This window comes from Lemur catta, chromosome 23, assembly GCF_020740605.2.
Source record: "Lemur catta isolate mLemCat1 chromosome 23, mLemCat1.pri, whole genome shotgun sequence".
Lineage (NCBI taxonomy): Eukaryota > Metazoa > Chordata > Mammalia > Primates > Lemuridae > Lemur > Lemur catta.
In genome coordinates, this window is record NC_059150.1 from 18792220 (window position 1) to 18812339 (window position 20120).

General features: G+C 35.2%; 1 protein-coding gene across 2 annotated transcripts in view; it reads left to right on the forward strand.

The window, feature by feature from the left end:
* DHX9 (DExH-box helicase 9) overlaps positions 1-20120 on the forward strand; it is a 53096-nt gene that overhangs the window by 16540 nt on the left and 16436 nt on the right. Inside the window, exons 4-15 of one of the 2 annotated variants that reach the window (XM_045536367.1) lie at positions 123-234; positions 1412-1524; positions 2575-2723; positions 5115-5161; positions 7017-7153; positions 7507-7596; positions 7697-7858; positions 8003-8080; positions 8657-8848; positions 14894-15035; positions 15446-15528; positions 18890-19046. In XM_045536367.1, the coding sequence (XP_045392323.1) occupies positions 123-234; positions 1412-1524; positions 2575-2723; positions 5115-5161; positions 7017-7153; positions 7507-7596; positions 7697-7858; positions 8003-8080; positions 8657-8848; positions 14894-15035; positions 15446-15528; positions 18890-19046 (1462 nt within the window). Of the gene's footprint in view, positions 1-122; positions 235-1411; positions 1525-2574; positions 2724-4204; positions 4295-5114; positions 5162-7016; positions 7154-7506; positions 7597-7696; positions 7859-8002; positions 8081-8656; positions 8849-14893; positions 15036-15445; positions 15529-18889; positions 19047-20120 lie in introns of those variants that run through there. The other variant, XM_045536368.1, reaches the window with a different exon arrangement.

Consider the following 20120-nt stretch of genomic DNA (forward strand, 5'->3'; position numbering starts at 1 on the left):
AAAGTTGGTGGTATTGTGAGGAAAGAAAGTGTGACACATGGGTCTCCTTTAAGTATTAAAAGAATTTACTGGTCCCTGTGAAGGCAAAAGCACTGACACTGCCTTGACCTTTTCTCTTGCAGATAACGTCTCCACCACCCCCACTTACTGATATACCTGACACAGCAAATGCTGGAGGAGGTTTACCCACAACCATGGGAGGACCTCTTCCTCCCCATCTGGCTCTCAAGGCAGGTAAGGGACTTGAATGCATTTATACACAATGTTGGTCACCATGTCTTTCTCATTTAGGATAGAAAGAATAACTACAGTAAAGCTATTGAAGTTAATAGAGACAATACAAGGTCTTCATAAATTTGCACGTACCACCATCAGATCATTTAATTTTTCTTAGAAATTGTATCACAGCATAATTCTTGGCTGATTAGCTTTTACTAAATTTTTATCTCTGAATAAATTTTGCACAGGTTAGAACATTTGGTTAAAGGGTCTTATGATTGCCTTTTCTTGTCTCTAACTTATTCCTACCAAATGTATTGTAGACTTGTTTATTTACCTATGGATGCAAGTCGTTGCTGAATTCTGTATATAGTTAAGTCCTCCTTTGGTAGGTTCTTGGAAACTGAATTTAAGTGAAATGTACAGTGGATCCCTGAATAACTTTGTTTCCTTCAACATAGTTTTGTTATAATATTGATGAGAAAAAAATTGGTTTCATTATACGTGGTTTCACTTGCAGTTTCCAAGAACCTTCAACAACCTTAAGTGAGGACTTAGTGTGTAGTTAAAACTTTCATTGGGATATCTACTGTAAGATTTTGGCCAAATTGCTTAAGTCTGAGATCCTTATGAAATAGCAGTAGTATCTACGTCATGTAACTGTCTTAGGGAGTAAATTTTTAAAATTGCACATAATTTAGTGGGGCTAATGATCAGTCAGTGATAACTGCTGCTTTTAGTTATTCTGCTTTCTCATCAAGAGTCATCACTTCCTTTCACCTCTTCAGCTTCTCCTTATTCCATCATCAGTCCTAGCAGTTAGCTTTCTTTTCAGGGTCATATTTAGGAAAGAAATAGTGTTATTGCTTAATCTGTTGTTTCACATGTAACAAGTTAAAACAAAGCTACATTGACAATATATGCTGGGTTGTTGGTCACTTAATTGTTGTTCACTAATGAGGAAGCTTTCCACTGTGTATCAGCCTTGCAATTTGCAATTTAGACCTATACTATAGTGATAAAACCCTTTTTAAGTAAATCATGGACACTTTTGGCCTCTTTCTGAATAAGTGAAACTGTGGACTTCTAAACATGCAGGGCCAAAATCTGAATTAGGATAATTCTTTAAAATATTTAGGATTTTTCTACAGTTTGATTCATTAAGGGAACAATCATTTTCTTTCTTTAACAGAAAATAATTCTGGAATTGGAGCCTCTGGCTATGGTGTTCCTGGGCCCACCTGGGACCGGGGAGCCAACTTGAAGGATTACTACTCAAAAAAGGAAGAACAAGAAGCACAAGCGGTAAGCTAGCATGCTGTGTTACACCTCTGGGAAAGTGATTTGGGACTTAGTTCACAGCAAAGTGTAAAATAGGCACAAGTTAGTAATTTGCTGTTGCTTTTAAATGGTTATATGAGACTTCTTGTTCAAACAAGTCACTGTAAACCTAACCTACCCATTAAATCTGGCCATTCAAATTGCCCATGAAAAAGGTGTTTTTTCCTGGTGGTAATAAAAGGTCTCCTCATCTGCTTTATAGGAAATGTAATTTTCTCAGGAAACTTCATTTCATGAGCACTTACAGTAAAAGTGTCTTGATAGTATGGCTTATTTTTTCATGTAATGTATTTAGAGTGTTAGAACAAGCACAAAAAAGTGAGTTTTTTTTCCTCAGGAATAATTTAAACAGTGTAGTATTAGCATATTAACCAATAGCTTGTTTATTAATATATACTAATAACTACTAATCTACTAATTAGTATTAATATACTAATAACAGCATTAGTATATTAACTAATAGCTTGTTTATAGAGTAGGGCTTTCAGATGCAGTAAAAAGTAATTTTTTTTTTTTTTTTTTTTTTTTTTTTTAGACAGAGTCTTACTCTGTTGCCCAGACTAGAGTGCTGTGGCGTCAGCTTAGCTCACAGTAACCTCAAACTCCTGGGCTCAAGCGATCCTCCTGCCTCAGCCTCCCAAGGAGTGGGACTACAGGCATGTGCCACCATGCCCGGCTAGTTTTTTCTATATATACTTGTAGTTGCCCATATAATTTCTTTCAATGTTTAGTAGAGATGGGGTCTCGCTCTTGCTCAGACTGGTCTCGAACTCCTGAGCTCAAACGATCCTCCCACCTCGGCCTCCCAGAGTGCTAGGATTATAGGCGTGAGCCACCGTGCCCCGCCAATAAAAACTAATTCTGATTTCAGTTTCCACTAGGACTAGAAACATTAAAAACACCTTTTGCATTATAAAGGATGATACAAAGAAGGTATTATGAATTTCTGTACCTTATTGTATATATAACTAATGAAATTATTACAGCCAAATTTAATTATCATTGATTCCACAGACTCTGGAGTCAGAAGAAGTGGATTTAAATGCTGGGCTTCATGGAAACTGGACCTTGGAAAATGCTAAGGCTCGCCTAAACCAATATTTCCAAAAAGAAAAGATTCAAGGAGAATATAAGTACACCCAAGTGGGTCCTGATCACAACAGGTTTGCTTGTTTTGCTTTCTTCTCTAGTAAATTGAGGTGGTTTTGGATAGTCATTGCTGAATGTGTTGTATTTTTGTACATTATCTGGTTCATTGTGTGGATTAGAAGTGAATTGGGAAAAGAAGATATATTACTTTGCACAAGACTTGCCATTGATTTGTAATGTGCTGTTTCTGTGGTTTTCACTTCTAAGTGTGATCTTAACAGTACAGTGTAAGAAGTTCAGCAAAAATCTGTTACTTATGATGCTAGACTTTTAAGGTTCTCACTTGTATCTGAGAGGCAGAAGTCATAGCTGCAAGTAGTGGTTTGACCATAATTGACTCAAAATCCAGCCAGAGGTGGTGATTTTGTTCACTCTTGTTATTATTGTTAGAGGCAGTTCTAATTACTGTTTCTTTAATGGGTCAAGTTAGACACTTAAGCTTCAGAGTCTGAGAGGTAGATTGTATTGCCTCTAGATCCAGATTTCATTTCAGCTTTGAAAGTTGCCAGCTCTCAAAGGGTCCTGTTGAAATATAAGGGCTTGCTGTAAAGATGAAGAGGGCCAGCCTCAGTCTTTGTATGTGGGTTAAATTAGCATACTTTTTTCTGTTAAATTTATAAAACTGAACAAAAGGGGGGTTTGTTTTAACAGTGACAGTATGTTTCTCAGCCTGCTTGCTGTTCTTCCTGAGAGCATTCCAGGGTGTAGTAATTATTACTCCCAGGAAGGCTCATATGGATTAGACTCTTCTAGGGGACACTATATTTTTATTGGAAGGGAAGGGAGGTTGTAATGGAACCTTCTGAATGATTTCAGTTTGTTGTCTCCAATTATATGAAAAAATTGTCCAAAATGCATTAAACATACTTGCCTTGAAAGTCAAAGTATTCTCCCTTGGATGCATCTAGCAATCCTAAAATAATTATTACTAAAATAAAACTTGGTCACCATGGTCAAAATGATGTTAAGAGCATGGTTTCCCTGCTTCCCACTGTTTTATTCAATCCTGAATTCTCAAATATTTTATTTCTGGTGTCAGACTTTTTCAGACCCTCGGGTGGTATAGGAAAGATATTTGTTGTTGATCTGTTTTCTTTAATATTTTGTCCTTCTGAACTGATTGGGCTTAGTAGCACTTGGTGCCTTTAACAATAAGATACCTAAGTGTGCCTGAAGCTCATGGTTGCAAATAATTTTTGTTATCGGTATCTTATCACTGGTTTCCGATACAAAGAAGTGAAGAATTCAGGACATGAAAATGTGGGAGGCAAAGATAGTTGGGGGAGCTAGGACAGCATTGCTCCACGTATGTCCTTTATTTAAAGGCATAACAGACAGCAACACCAGAGGTCTGTGTTCATATACACATGTGCTGCTGCTTAGGCTGAACTAAGCAATCACATGGGAAACTATTGTAAACTGATTTCTGGTGTCGCTGTTCCCCCTAGGTGGAGGAGAATGAGATTGAGTGCTGACTTTAAGCCTGGCTGAGAAACATACTGGCATCGGTGTCTTTAATGAGAGGGTGGATGTTGTTCCCCTGAAAGCCAGTGGGCTTTGACCCCTGAAGCCGCTGTGCCTAAAGGTCAGTTCACAAGAGGTATAGGAAGGAGTCTAACATTTTTTTTCTTAAGCCTAACCTAATCTTTTATTTACAGCACAAAGTTAAGGTTAGAATGTACCTGAGCAGTGGAAGGACCAGAATGCATAGTTTTCAAAGGACAGTTTTTTCCTTGCTAAAACCTAAATTCATTCCCTAGAAAATCTGCTAGCAGTTTTAGCTATCATGTTAGAACAAGTGTTTTGTTCTCTAGGACCTGATTTAAATAAATGTGATATAAGTAGGCTTAATTTTTTGTTATCAAAGGCTGCTTCCAACTGCAGGCAGACGTGAGAACTGTGCCTCAGCAATCAGTGATATGCACAAAGTGTTTGTAGGTACATGTGTGAGTTTGCATATATTAGCTTATTTTAAGAGATTGCAGTCATTCATGGGTGGGGCCTACAGACAGAGAGTTTTGGGCCTACTTTATTTTTTGGCTCCAAGCTAAGTGGAAAATTTCTTTTCGTTCAATGTATTCTAGCTATTCATACTCTAACCTTTGGAATAAGAGTAAGTACATATAGAATCTAAAGCCCTAACATTTTCCTTTCATGAACAATTGGCTCATCAACTTTGATTATATTTGTCTCATGCCATGTTGTTATATTATTTGAAGTTTACATACTTCATTTGTTCTAGGATTGGACAGAAATGTTTATAGTGGTTTTTTGTTTTTTGTTTTGTTTTTGTTTTTTTGCTATGATTTGCTTAAACAGTTGGAAAGCCTGCCTGACATGGGAGACCTGGATTTAGTAATTTCTAACAGTGAAATTCCTAACCTTGTTTGTATATGTTGTTACAGGAGCTTTATTGCAGAAATGACCGTTTATATCAAGCAGCTGGGCAGAAGTAAGTGTTACTGCTTCCCTGATGTTCTAAGTCTTTTTATAAAGGAGGAATCATCCCATTAAGGTCTTGAGCCACATATATATAAACTATTATTATTGAAAGAACATAAGATAGCATCTAGGGTATATCTTAGAATATTAGTAATTATATTAACTAGCAGCCTAATCTCCCAGTTTGCATGTGTAAAAAGATCATGCTAGTGTAATATTTCAAAGGTAAGATAAATGGTAGGATGATTAGGAGTCTGCCAGTGTCAAAGAACTTTGTTTTTTCATTTTTAAAGATGAGCACACTAATCAGAGAACTTTAAAACATTTTTTCAACTTTGTATATAAAAGTATCCTTTCAGTTCAGGTGAAAACTAAGCTAAGGTGAAATTTAGAAAGGAATACATCACATAATAGGTTTAGATGCCTAAAAGTGGCTATATAGCATTTGAGTCATAAAGAAGTTAAATGTGAGTTAATTACCCTGAGGAAACACTTAAGGAATAGATTGGGGTTATTCATTGAGAAAGTAAAAAGGCTCAGATATGATGCCCTGTATTCTTTATTCTTAGGCAGTAAGTTTAAAGCAAGCCGTGTGTTATGCTTAAAAGATAAGGAAGTAGCCCTGTGTACCTGGTTTTGTTACTAACAAGTTTTGTGACCTTGAATAGATCGACACCTTATATCACTGGAGCTCAGTTTGCTTCTCTGCAGATTGAGAGAAATGACTTAAGGTTCTTTCCAGCTTGAGATTTCTACAACTTACATTAATGATTTAAACTTAGCAGATGAATGACTTTCCTGCTAGAATCAAACCATTGAATGATTGATTCTTCAGGAGATGATGTTGAATTACTTATCCTAGACTTGAAAAATAAGTTATTTTGAGTGGATGGGGGATAATAAGGAATTAGAGTTCGAGAAAGGCAGGCTAACTTTGTCAGCCCACTGATCCTATCATCAGAATTAATTTGACTATGCTAGTTAGGCAGAAAGGTATCTTTTTACCCCTTCCTTGCTTTATAGTCATGTGTTCTAAAGCTGAATGATTCTGGAGGAGAGGAAACTTTCTATTAGAATTTTCTTTAAGAGTATGTGTAACTGTTAGCTTCAATTTAATGCTGGACTCAGCAAACTGTAGCCCTCTGGCCAAGTCTAGTCCACTGCCTATTTTTATAGCTTTACTGGAACATAGCTACACTCATCCATTTATGTCAGGGGACAGCAAACTTTTTTCGGTAAAGGACTAGATAGTAGAAGCTTTCCAGGTCACATATATCACACATTGTTATTTTCGTTTTATTTTTACAACTCTTGAAAAACATAAAATCCATTCTTAGTTCCCAGGTCTGTAGTTTGTCAAACCCTAGTTTAAGTATTGTCAGTGGCTGCTTTCACACATTAAAGAGTTCAATAGTTGTGACAGCTATATGGCCTGCAAAGCCTAACGTATTAATATTTATTAATTGAAGTTATTTCCTGACCACTGCTCTAGGTAACCATTCGGACACCATATCTTTGGTTTGTTTTTTGACTCTTACTTTTCAAAAGTTAAACTCTTGTTTTCTTCCCCTGTTTTAATGCTAAATTATATTAACAATGATAGCTTTGTTGAAATAGGTTATTTGCTTTAATAATGTTGATTTGTATGTGTGTCTTAGTATCAGCCTATAATCAAAATTGTTGGTTGTTTAGTTAATAAGCTGTTATGGTATTGCTTTTGGTTGGCTGGTTGAATGAAAAGGAAGTAGAACCCATGCATACACTGTATTTTAGGGCTTTTGTACCTAAGTGCCTAGTTGCTTATGATGTTTCTTTACTCAGGTGATTATCCTTCTGTCTTTGGTAATCCTGACCTTACATTGTAGGGATTTTTGCACGAGAACATGGATCAAATAAGAAATTAGCAGCACAGTCCTGTGCCCTGTCACTTGTCAGACAACTCTACCATCTTGGAGTGATAGAAGGTTACTCTGGACTTACAAAGAAGAAAGAAGGAGAGACAGTGAGTTTTTAGACTTACTAGTCCAGTAAGATTTTAAGATTTCATTTAGCTTTTTTTACTAGTTGGCTAAGGAAGTGTAATAAATATGTAGTTCTAGGCATCTTACCTCAAGAAATGAAAATGGCCCTACTAATCATCTCTGTGTCTGGTGTGATGCTGTGTTCATACTGCATATTTACAATGAGTAAATATTTAATCACTAAAGTAGTAATTCTCTCACCAAAGGAAACTGATTATTGGTTTAGGAATATTGTCCGTTAGTGTCAGCTACATACTCTTAGCACCACTGTAATAAATTTGAGTAATGTTCATATGTGTGTTATGTGATATTCATGGTCATCCTTTCTCTGTAGGTGGAACCTTACAACGTTAATCTTTCTCAAGATTTAGAGCATCAGCTGCAAAACGTCATTCAAGAGCTAAATCTTGAGATTGTGCCCCCAGTAAGCATATATAGTTAAGTTCACTTTTGTTTAGAACTTCTCTCATCAGACAAGCGACTCATATTCTTTTTTTTTTTTTTAATTTTGTTATTTTTAATAGCCTGCTGATCCTTCTGTGCCGGTTGTACTCAACATTGGCAAATTGGCTCACTTTGAACCATCTCAGCGACAAAACCAAGTGGGTGTGGTTCCTTGGTCACCTCCACAATCCAACTGGAATCCTTGGACTAGTAGCAACATTGACGAGGGACCCCTTGCTTACGTGAGTGCAGCATTGTTTTTAGAGATCAGACTCTAGTGTTTTACTCTTGAAGATACTTCATTAGTATGTCTAGATAAAAAATGGATTTCATTTGAAGCTGAGTTATCTGCCTTTGTTTGACTATATTGCATTGTCATTGTATAGGCTACTCCAGAACAAATAAGCATGGACCTCAAGAGTGAATTAATGTACCAGCTGGAACAGGATCATGATTTGCAAGCAGTAAGTCTATGAAATATTTAAATATATGGTTTCCAGAGCTTCAGAGTGTTCTAGGTATGGGGGAAGAGCAATGAATAATAAATTTTACGCTTTTTAGGAGGGTAGATCAAAGATATGTAACAAACTGCTAATCCTAGTTTGAGGGTAGTTGCTATGAGTTGAGGGCCTAGGAGAAAATTTCACTTCTTAATGTAATTTAATGAAAGTAGAGAGATTTGGGATAATAACTTTTTGTTGTTTTTTAGTATTTCTCAAATAAAAAACAATGTTAAAAGAAAGGAATGCATGTGAAATGTTTAGGGAGAACAAAAATAAAGGTATAAACAGGACCACAAGATAAATTCTTCAGAAATTTAGTGAAAAGAGAAGCAGTTCTATTAGAAACATGAATATATACACTCTTTATGAAAAAATATTTTGAGTACTAAGCTGGTAGAAAGGAATAAGTTTCTGTGGAGATGACGGGCTGTGTGTGTGTGTGTGTGTGTGTGTGTGTGTGTGTGTGTGTTTAAGGATTAAGACACTAATGCATATGTTGATAGAAATTTTGACTAAGGTGTAACTTTTCTAATGCAGATCTTACAGGAGAGAGAGTTATTGCCTGTGAAGAAATTTGAAAGTGAGATCCTGGAAGCAATTAGTCACAATTCAGTTGTCATTATCCGAGGAGCTACTGGATGTGGTAAAACCACACAGGTTCCCCAGTTTATTCTAGATGACTTTATCCAGAATGACCGAGCAGCAGAGTGTAATATTGTAGTAACTCAGGTAAGTAGCAAACCAACTATGAGGTGTGTGGCCAGTGTGGATAGAGTTTGAGAGATGGAAATACCTAGAGGCCTGACTATTCCTAATTCTTTTCCTTGATCATCTTCCCTTTGTAGTCACATAAGATTCTGAGATCGTTGAAGTGTTAGACCCTTTAAATTTAAAAAGTAAATTAATAGGAAGAATATATGTCTTTTCTAATCTCCAGTGTCCTACACTGACTGGTAAACTAAATTGGACCATGTAGGGGATTCTTTTTATCTGAGCTAAAGGGAGTCTTTGGGCCTAGAATCAAACTCAAGATTGAGAATTCTTTCTCAAGTTCACAAACAAATTTTGGTCATCTCTCTTACTACCTTAATATTGAGTAAAAACCAGTCTGAGCCAGAATAGGGAAGCCGGCAAAATATGTAATGGTTAACTTATACTGAATGCTTATTGTATGCCAGAATCTGTTGTAAACAGTTGCTCCCCCCACCCCCCCAACTCATTTGAAGTTCATAATGACCCTGAGATCTGAACATTATTTAGTATTTCTTCAATTAAGGCATGGAGAAGGTGGTAGAACTAGGATTCAAAACCAAGCAACCTGCCTTCAGGAGTTTTCCTTTTAACTAATGTATTACCTTACTAGCAATAGGCAAGGCCCTCAAATTTGTCCCAGTACTTAGAGAAGAAGTAATTAGCTCTTTCAAGCATTCTCAGGTTAAGCAGTTCTATCAGCTCTAAACCTGTACTTCTGGCTCTTGAAAGGAGAGCGTTGCAGATAGATACTACCTCTCAGGCAGATTCAGTTCTTGAATTAGAGATTCTTAACCTGGGGCGTATTACTGATACTTAGAGGTGGATCATGAATGTTGAAATAACAAAAAATGTTCATTTACATCTACATAGCCTATTTCTGAAACATTTTTTTTAACATTTCTGAAATAGAGACACAGTTTTATACTTGGTATTTGTATTTTATGTGAGAGTTGAGGTTTTTAGCCTGAAAAATTACTGAAGGAATCAATGTTGCAAGGTTGATGGCAGTTTAGGCTTGAAAAAATATAATCCACATTTTTCTGGGAAAAGATCCCTCACTCCTTTTTCTCAAAATTATCTCTGATTTCCCTTCTCACTCCCAAAACTGACTGAATCCTTTGTCTTACAGTGAATGTTCCAACCCCAAGTACCATGATTGAATAAAATATCCTTGCTGTTAATCCTTACCTGATCTTTTAGGAGAAATATGTTCAAGAGGGCACCGTTTTACAGAAGAGAAACCTTGAGCTCCGCTCAGCCCTTCCTGTTCACTACAGCTATCCGTTTTTAACGTTAGAAGCAGTTTAGGCATATAGGCAGAAATGCAGAATTTAACAAATGACTTAAAGACAGGTGTTCTCAGTCAGAAGTTGTCTGCATATCACAAGTAGGATAAAACCAATTCCTGGCCAAGTGAGAAAAGTCTTTTCACTACTTATCTAACTTACCAAAGCTGAGTTGTTCAAGCAAGGCAAAATGGCTTTTGTGTTGTGGTCTTCAGTTTTGTATTATCTGCTTACTAACTTGTGCCCTATCGCAAATAATTTAGACATTTCCAGTAGTTTCATTTGTAAAATGCACAGGTTTCTATATATAGACTTAATAAATGTATAGCAGTGAGCTGCAGGGTGAAATAGTGGGTCAGATGTTATTCTGCTTCTTTTAAGGAGTATGAAAACAGCTTTCATTTATCCAGTAGACTTCCTTTATTCCTTTATAAAATGGTAGAATCCTGGAATTGGAAAACATTTTCAGAGAATTACTCCATTTTCCTACCCACGGTGGAGTGTTCATAATAGGTGGTTATCTAACTTCTGCTTAAAAATTTCCAGTGGCATGAAAATGTATTACTTTTGCAAGCCTGTGTCTTCTAATTTTGGAAGAATGATACGTAACTATAATTGTATCTACATTTTGTGGCTTCCATCTTTTTGTCCTAGTGTTTGCCCCCTGATCAGTCTCTGATACCTCTTACCTATAACAAGTCTTCAAAAATTTAAAAACCTGTATAGTATGAACTTAACAGTTCATAAGTCTTAACTATAAACATCCATAGTTAAGCCATGAAAATGAGACAAGTCTAGGATCCCATTAACCACATTCAAATGCATTGGCATCCTACCTGTGATACAAAAGGTAGGCCTGAGCATGCTGATTGGGTCATTATAGAATAGTTTTTTAATATTTCAGATATTATATAGTACTTCTGTTAATTCAGTCTGAGATAGCATTGGTAATTTTTATAGTAATGTCACTGTTGTATCATTTTTCCTTTTCTTCCACTTGTAGGCATCTGTAGGATGCCAGTTGAAGTCATAAAGTATTAGAAAGTTTTTTATGTTTCTGGTTTAAGTGTATTATCTCAAGTCACAGAGCACAAGTTTAGACTTAACGGGCTAGGATAAAACAGAACAAGTAGCTCAAATTATGACTCTTAACCTTATCACCAGGCTTAGTGTAAATTCCCAAGCAAACTCACTGAATTCTGCCTTGACTCTGCATACCCAAGCCACTTAAAACTTCCTGGGCTACATGCAGAAAATTTTAAAATAGGAAATAGTTATCTTTTGACTTTAAAGTTGTTTGAAAGAGATAAATTATTAATTATTAGGATATAAATCAAGCATGTTAAATTAATATTATCTGTAAATATTACTCCTATACCCACCCCATAGTGCCATCATTTCAGGATACAGCTTTCCCTCAAAAAAAAATAAACTTAGAAAATAGTGGTGGTGGAGCCCGATATGTTATGTAATATCTAACGCCTTAGGAATCTCGAAATATTTTGTTGTGGCCTAGTTCTATTACTCTGGTGAGAAAAAAAGAGGATCCAAGTTGCTGCCTTTTAGAACTTCAATTGGAGAGTCCCATCAGTTAGAGATCCCTGACATAGAAGAAATTTTGGTAGTTCTGGGTAAATAAATGTCAAGAGGTATACATCAAAAGTGTGGTGCCTAGAATGCTACTTAAAGAACCATTTGGGAGAGAGGTCTTCAACTTCCTATGGTATGAAAAGTGTTCCCCGGTATCTGGTACATACTAATATCAGTCAGCATTCAGTAAATATTAGCTGTTTCAGTTAATTTATAAACTACACAGAAGTGTGAGGAAGAAGTTATCACTTTAAACTACCTACTACTGGGGCTGGACTCCAGGCAAGAGTAATAAGATTCTATAGAGAATCTTATAGGGGAAGGGTAAAAACCTACCAGACAGAAACAATGAACACTATTCGGGTGATGGGCACACTTACAGCCCTAACTAAAGCATTATAAAGCTATCCATGTAACAAACATTGGTACCTTTAATATATTGGAAATTAAAAATTTTTTAAATAATTTTTAAAAAGAAAATGAGAACAGCAGATATATGTAATGAAAATTACCATCTCAATATGGTGGACAGTTTGAACTATTCTGTTGGAATGACTTAAGACCGTTATTCCTTGTTTTCATCCCGTGGTTTCTAAGTCAGTTATTGTGTTATTTTTAACATATTTAATCACATGCAGCATAAAATTATAACAGTAAAGGCAGAATAATTGGAGAAAAGATTAGATTGGGAGTAAAGAATATTTGAATGTAAGTTTTAAGTCATTTATATGACTTTAGGTGAAATAACCTCTCTGGGCTTGTGTTTTTATCTGTTGACATGGGAAAAAGAAGATCTTACTGTTCTGAAGCACAAGTAAGATAGTATGTGTAGCCATGGTTTTTATTGTTACACAAATGTTAATAATTATTCTGGGCCAGGTGTGGTGGCTCATGCCTGTAATCCTAGCACTCTGGGAGGCTGAGGCGGGAGGATCGCTCAAGGGTCAGGATTTCGAGACTAGCCTGAGCAAGAGCGAGACCCCATCTCTACTAAAAATAGAAAGTAATTATCTGGACAAGTAAAAATATATAGAGAGTAAATTAGCTGGTCATGGTGGCGTATACCTGTAGTCCCAGCTACTCGGGAGGCTGAGGCAGGAGGATTGCTCGAGCCAAGGAGTTTGAGGTTGCTGTGAGCTAGGCTGACGCCACGGCACTCTAGCCTGGGCAACAGAGCGAGACTCTGTGTCAAAAAAAAAAATTTTTTTATTATTCTGGAAGTCTCTACAGTGTTGATTCTTTAAATATTGGAGGAATATAGAATATTTCTGTATTCTATAGAATAGTTAAGAGAGGAATAGTTAAGTCATATGGAAAAGTCACTCTGCAGGTGTAGATAGATGTTTTACCTATGAGCCTTGTATTTATTCACTGTGAGACAGTATATAAAATAAATATTGAAGCACAAAAGATTAAGGGAAAATGGAGGGGTTGGTTAAGGCATAAGCAGAGCAACTTCATAGGGTACAGCTGTCATGCAATCTGAGAAGTGTTTAGACATTCATTAATACCCTTTCACATTAAGCTGTGGTGCTATCCCACACAAAATGCCTATCCTGGGAGTATTTATAATGAGCTAAGAGTCATAGTTAAGAATTAAAAGATTTTTTGCTGCTTTTCTTCTTGCTGTAAACCAGACACAATTAGTAAGGAAAATTATATGCAGTATGTTCAAGGCATCTTTCAATCTGTTATGTTTATGGGCAGAATAAATATGAACTAGGTAATTATACACTTGTATTTGTTACTAGCTCCATACCCTAAAGGACTCTTATGTTAAGAATATAGGAAATAAATCATGTTTTACATTAGTTCAAAAGATACTGGTAGCTCTAGTGAAGTTGTTGAGTTTCTTTATTTTCAATTTGTTAAAGATTGTAACAGCCTCTGGTTTCCTAGTCATGTCATAACATGGGATATCATATAGGTACTTAAAGTAAATATGAAACTCAGAAAAAGCTTTCTCCAGCAAGGAGAAAACAAAATAATAAAATCCACCCTGTCGGCAGGAACTTTTTGACAAAAATCCAAGGCAACTTAAAAGCATTCAGTCCATAAATTTGTATGTACCTCTGTAGCGATACCTTAAGTGTGTCATAATAGCTGTAGTATCTACCAAGTAAAGATTGTGTACTTAGAAGATACGGAACACTACAAAAAATTTTTCATAAAAATCAAGGTCCAACACTTAAAACATTAACCTATAGCATTCCTCTTAAGGGTTCTGCAGATTTATTGCTGGAAACAATAATGTACATTCAGTTTTCCTGGCTGTGTAAGCTCATCAAAAAACAGGAGTGATTTCACTGAGTTTCTTGTCTCTAGCACCTTCTGTGGTATCTGATGCAGAAGTGCAATGAGTTTTTTATTGAGTTAATAAGTGAATGAAACATGGTCACAGTACATATGGCAAAGAAGGCAGTTCATCTTCCTGATTTCTGTATGTCTTCGTTAAATGATTTTCTAAAAGTGTGTTTTTAGTGTAGTAGGCAGGTACAAAAGCAAGCCCCTTGTGTGTGTGGTTGTGCCCCCTTCCCTAATGGAAGTTCACTCTGCATAGAATTGGGGCCAGGCACAGTGACTCACTCATGTAATCCTAGCACTTTGAGAGGCTGAGGCATGAGGATCATTTGGAGCCAGCAGTCCAAGACAAGTCTAAGCAACATAGTGAGACCCTGTCTCTCCAAAAAATAGAAAAATTAGCTGGGCTTGGTGGCATGTGCCTGTAGTTCTAGCTACTCTGGAGGCTGAGGCAGGAGGATCCCTTGAGCCAGGGGAGTTTGATGTTACAGTGAGCTATGGTTGTGCCACTGCACTCTAGCTCCGGCAGTAGAGCTAGACCTTGTCTCAAAAAAAAAAAAAAAAAAAAGTTGGAGCCAGTGACAAAGATTTTATTATCTATAAAAACCATAAAATTGCTTTATATACAAGATGAAAAACAGCCTTTTTAAAGTGTTTGCCATAAAATTAAATAGTAATATTTTTGTCCTGATTTTTAAAAAATAAATTTTGGAGCTTACTAAATGTCATTAACTGTTAGCTGACAGTAGGACAGATTGACTACAATAATCTAAGTACTCTAATAAACAAGTGTAACTGTAATTTTATGGGGGGTTTTTAAATCACTTCCTTTTTCTTGTCTCAGCCTAGAAGAATCAGTGCGGTTTCTGTGGCAGAACGAGTTGCTTATGAGAGAGGAGAAGAACCTGGAAAAAGCTGTGGCTACAGTGTTCGATTTGAGTCTATACTTCCCCGTCCTCATGCCAGTATAATGTTTTGTACTGTAGGTCAGTAATGTGTTTTGATCTTTCATTTAGTGTTTATATTGTGGTGTTTGTGAAAAAGCTTGGTAACAGACCAGAATGGCTAAAAATAATGATCCAGTCTCAGAATTTTTGTTTAAATAGAGCTTTTGGTATTTTTTTCTTCATGGAGAGCATGATGTACCTGCTGGTAGTTGTAGCTTAGAGAAAATGAAATCAATGAAAAACAAATATATTTTTATAGTAAACTATCACCTTTTTAATACTTTAAATATACAAGTGATTTTTCCTAAAATGATCCTGGGGTTATGTTAATTGAAATATAGTTGATTGTCTAGAAATTTGCTTCTTTGAACTTTTCTGTACACTTCTCTACTTTTCTCTAATTAACATAGGAACACATCTCTAGTTGTTGCTCTGATTTTCTTTCCAAGGTGTGCTCCTAAGAAAATTAGAAGCAGGCATTCGCGGAATCAGTCATGTAATTGTAGATGAAATACATGAAAGAGACATTAATGTAAGTAACTTGAAGAGTTATGGTAAGGTACTACTGATGCTATTTCTAAATAGAGAGAAATCAAAGTAGAATGTCTTTGCTTTATTTTCCCTTTCCCCACTGCTTTATATTATTTATCTTCTATCAAAACAATGAACTTCGGTTACTAAGATGTTGAACACCTTTCTTTAGTGAAACCATTCAACCTTTTTTTTCACCTTTATTAAACCCTCAGAAAGCATTCTAAAAGTAAGGACTTTTTATTATAATGTATAACTGCAGTGATCAGTAACAACTGGCATAATTCAGCAACTGAACTAATTTATGACTGAATAATTGATGGAATTTTTATATTGATTAGTTTTTCTTTGAATTGGAAGTTTGTGATAAATTTTACAATTTTTATGTTACATAATTAACGATGGGGTGGTCTTTTTGGATGTTTGCAGCTCTGATCCTTTCAGATGTTAGTGATAATCATGCCACAGTTAGGAACAGTCTAGAGTATACTTTCCATCCCTCCCATTTTTGGTCCTTAGCAAAACCTATATAAAATTAACTTACTATATGATTGTATTATTATATCCAAGCCAAGTATAAGTCTCTTTCAAAGGTGTCAGTACATCGACAGTATGTTCATTCAAACTGTCACCAAGCTGTTATGACTCAAAACATTCTTTGGAATTACTCCTCTTCAGAAATTTTTATAGCTATTGTAGTTAATCATCTTTAGTTTTGGTAGAACTTTGACCTTTGTTAATCTAAAGCAAGTAAAAATAGTTTGGATGGTTCATCATGGCTTTTAAAATCAGAAATCCATCTATTTAGTAGGATAAAATTTTTGCTGTTTTTGTTATTCATAATTGCTTGGAAGCTTTGTCTTTTTTCCTAATTGACTTAAATTAAATGTTTGGATTTATCTTTACTTGCTTGTTGATATACCAGTGTTCTTAGGGTTTAAATTACTCCAAATACTGAAATAATATGGATCATCATTAATATTTTCCTAACAAAATACGCTTTTCTTAAAAGATTGTCAGGTCTATAATAATGGGCCATTCACAGTGAAAAATGAAAAAAAGCCTTTGCAGAAACTTACGTTCTCTTTCAGATAAATCTTACATAATTTTGTCACTTTACATAGAAAACCCAAAGGCACTTACGAATTATTGCAAATAGTAGGAGACTATAACATATAGTTGTTAAAGATAAAAGGTTAATATACAGAAGTCAATTTCATTCTTTATATTTTTATACAAATAGCTAGAAAATAACTAAAAAGAAAATACCATTGCAATAGTCAAAATGTCCAGTTCCTAAGAATAAATTCAACAAAAAGACATGCAAGACCTCTACAGGAGAAATAGATTATTATTATGAAGCAGTAAAAAAGAACAGAACACTGTTGTTCATGGATAGAAGAACTTAATATCATATAAGTATCAATTCTTCGCAGGTTGATCCACAGTTTGAATGCAATTCTGTCAAAATCCTAGCAGGGTTTTCCATAGAACTTGATAAGCTGATTATAAATACTTAAAGATTTGTGGTCAAAAATAGCCACTACTTCTGAAGAAGAGTAGAACGGAGGGTTTTGAAACTATAATAATTGAGACTGTGATACATGGGTTGTCACTTTGATGGAATAATGTAGGGTACAGAAGCAGATTTTGTGTTAAATTTTGTATGCAGCTTTAGTTTAAGACAGTGGTGGCATGTCAGTGAGAAAGGAAATGGGCTATATTCAGTAAATGGAACCGGAAAGAAATGACCATCCCTAAGGAAGTAGTTGAAATTGGATCCCTGCCTCATAACCAAATACAAAAATCAACTTAAGATAGATTGAGAACTTTACATGTGTTGATACACAAGAGTCCTCAAACTTTCAAGTAGAAAATATAAACATCTTCTAGCCAGTGCTGTCCAATAGAAATATAATGTCAACCACAAAGATAATTTTAAATTTTCTAGTAATACATTCAAAAAGGTAAAAAGAAACCAGAGGTACTAACTTTAATATATTTTTTAACTCAGAAAATATTAATATTTTTAAAATATATTAATGAGCTATTTTACATTCTTTTTTTTCACATGAAGTCTTCACAATCTGGTATATATTTTACACTTAAAGCACATCTCAGTTCGGATTAGTCACATTGCACGTGCTTAGTATAGATAGGCACATGTGGCTAATAGCTACTGTAGTAGGGCAGCATAGTTCTAGACCTTATGAAAGGATTTCTTAAGACACAAAATGTACTAACGTTGAAGTAAGAGATCTATATATTTGTTTATATTAAAATTAAGATCATTTATTCATTCAAAAGATACTTTAAGGAAAGCCACAAGCTAGAAGATTTCAGTACATTGGTATATAAATATATAAACAATTCCTACAAATCAGTAAGAAAAGTTCAGACAACTCAGTAGAAAACTGAGCAAAATATACTTATACAAAATATACTTAAAAATATTTGACTAATAAACATATGGAGGTAGTCAGTCTCATTGGGGAATAAGAAAGTACAGATCAAAACCACAGTAAGGTACTGCTTTATGTCCATTTGATTAATAAAATTTAAGTGACAATACTGAGTATTGGCGAGCATGTGGATTGGCAGGATCTCTTATCCATTTTTCATGGAGATATATAAATAATGGAACCACTTAGGAATATAGTTTAGTATTATCTCCTGAAGTTCAACATTTACATACCGTATAGCTCAGCCATTCCATACCCACACTTTTACCCACAGATACTTGGGCAAGAATAGCAGGAGACATGAAGAAGTATGTTCAGAATAGCAAATGTTCACATTAGCATTAATAAAATCCTGGAAACAATCCAAATACCTGCCAAGAGTAAGTGAATTAACTGATATACTCACATACAAGAATATTAAACAGTCAACAGACAGAATGACTATAATAATGTATGGATGAATCTTATCAATGTTATAGTATGTGAAAAAGAAAATCCCAAAAGATAACATAAAATATACATTCCCATAAAGTTAAGAATAAGTAAAATTTTAAAATATAGCCAGATGTAAGGCATGTGCTAAAGTGTGCCCACAAATTTAAATTTCACTGAAAAATTTGAGATGACTTCTTTGCTCTCATTGATAAATTTTTTTCCTCCCCTTCCCCTACCCAAATAGTACACATTTCTAATTCCTGCAGTTACTAGGTTACAACTGTTTTTAAGGATTCTGTTACCGCATCCCACTGTAACCCTTTGTTTCTTGCACTTCTTCTACAAGCCATATAAGAAACTGAATTTCACTGATGGCTTGTGGCTTTATAACACAAAAAACCTTTTAGGTATATCACACAAACTTTTAATGCAATTTTTTAAAATTTGTTTTTTTGGTTTTTATAGACTGACTTCCTTTTGGTAGTACTGCGTGATGTAGTTCAAGCTTATCCTGAAGTTCGCATTGTTCTTATGTCTGCTACTATTGATACCAGCATGTTTTGTGAATATTTCTTCAATTGCCCCATCATCGAAGTTTATGGGAGGACTTACCCAGTTCAAGGTAAATATTGTGGGGCAGGGGTAGGAGGGTGAACATCTTTTGTGCAGTAGGGTTTGGATTTTTAAATCCCGAAGATTGGAGTTACAGTTGAAAGGATATTTAAAATGCAGGCCAAATTAGAGTATCAAATGCATCATAACATTCTTGGGGAGTTTCTTGCCTGTTATTTTAGTTTGGCCTCTGTGGTTTAATTCACTACTTGAATTTACATACCCAGTAAGTTTCCAGGTCTTTACTTACAATAAACTTAATTTTTAAAATAACAATTTATATTTATAAATTTAAGTTTATAATATAATTAAAATTATAATTTTAAAAATTAAAGACTTATATGACTTACAGACATATAAGTCACTATGGTCTGTAGATGTTCATGGGAAATAAACTATTAAGTTTTAAGCAGCCAGGGTCAGATTAACCAGAGAATTCTCAGAGCAAGCAGATTTTGAAATGAGATTAAGAGAAGTATTTCAAGGTTAAGTATTTCTGATAAGAGCTTGTTTAGTTTCTTTAGGAGATTTTTGTCATCACCATTTTCTAGGACAGTCATCTGGTAGCTTTGTTGAAATAAATGAATTATGGCACAGTCTAATTGTGGCTTGAAAATAAACTTAAGAGATTAGCAGTGTAGGTTGGTAAATGATGAATGGCTATGCCGGGGTGCTAATTTCTGAAATTCAAAAGTAAGGGTAATTCTGAAATAAAAGCCAATATGTTCCATAGGGGTTCGGGTTAGTAATTCTAAAGCTCTGCTATACATGTGTACTAGGATTGAAAGAACGAATGAATGACAGATTGTGGGAGCCAAGTTTTTTACTACTAGAGTGAAAAGTTACAGATACATAGGGAGAAGGCTAGAATGAACCATATGGTACTAGATTGTAGTGGCAGACTTCAGTATGAACTTGTGTTTAGCTAAATATGGATACATGGACAGGTATAGATATAATTATAGATAGGTGTGGATACATGTGTTAGTGTACACACATTTTTCCTGCCTCTGTCTCCTGAGTGGGCATAGAAGCAGTGACACCCCAGTAGCACATGCCCAGCACCCAAATCTTGTTTCTGATA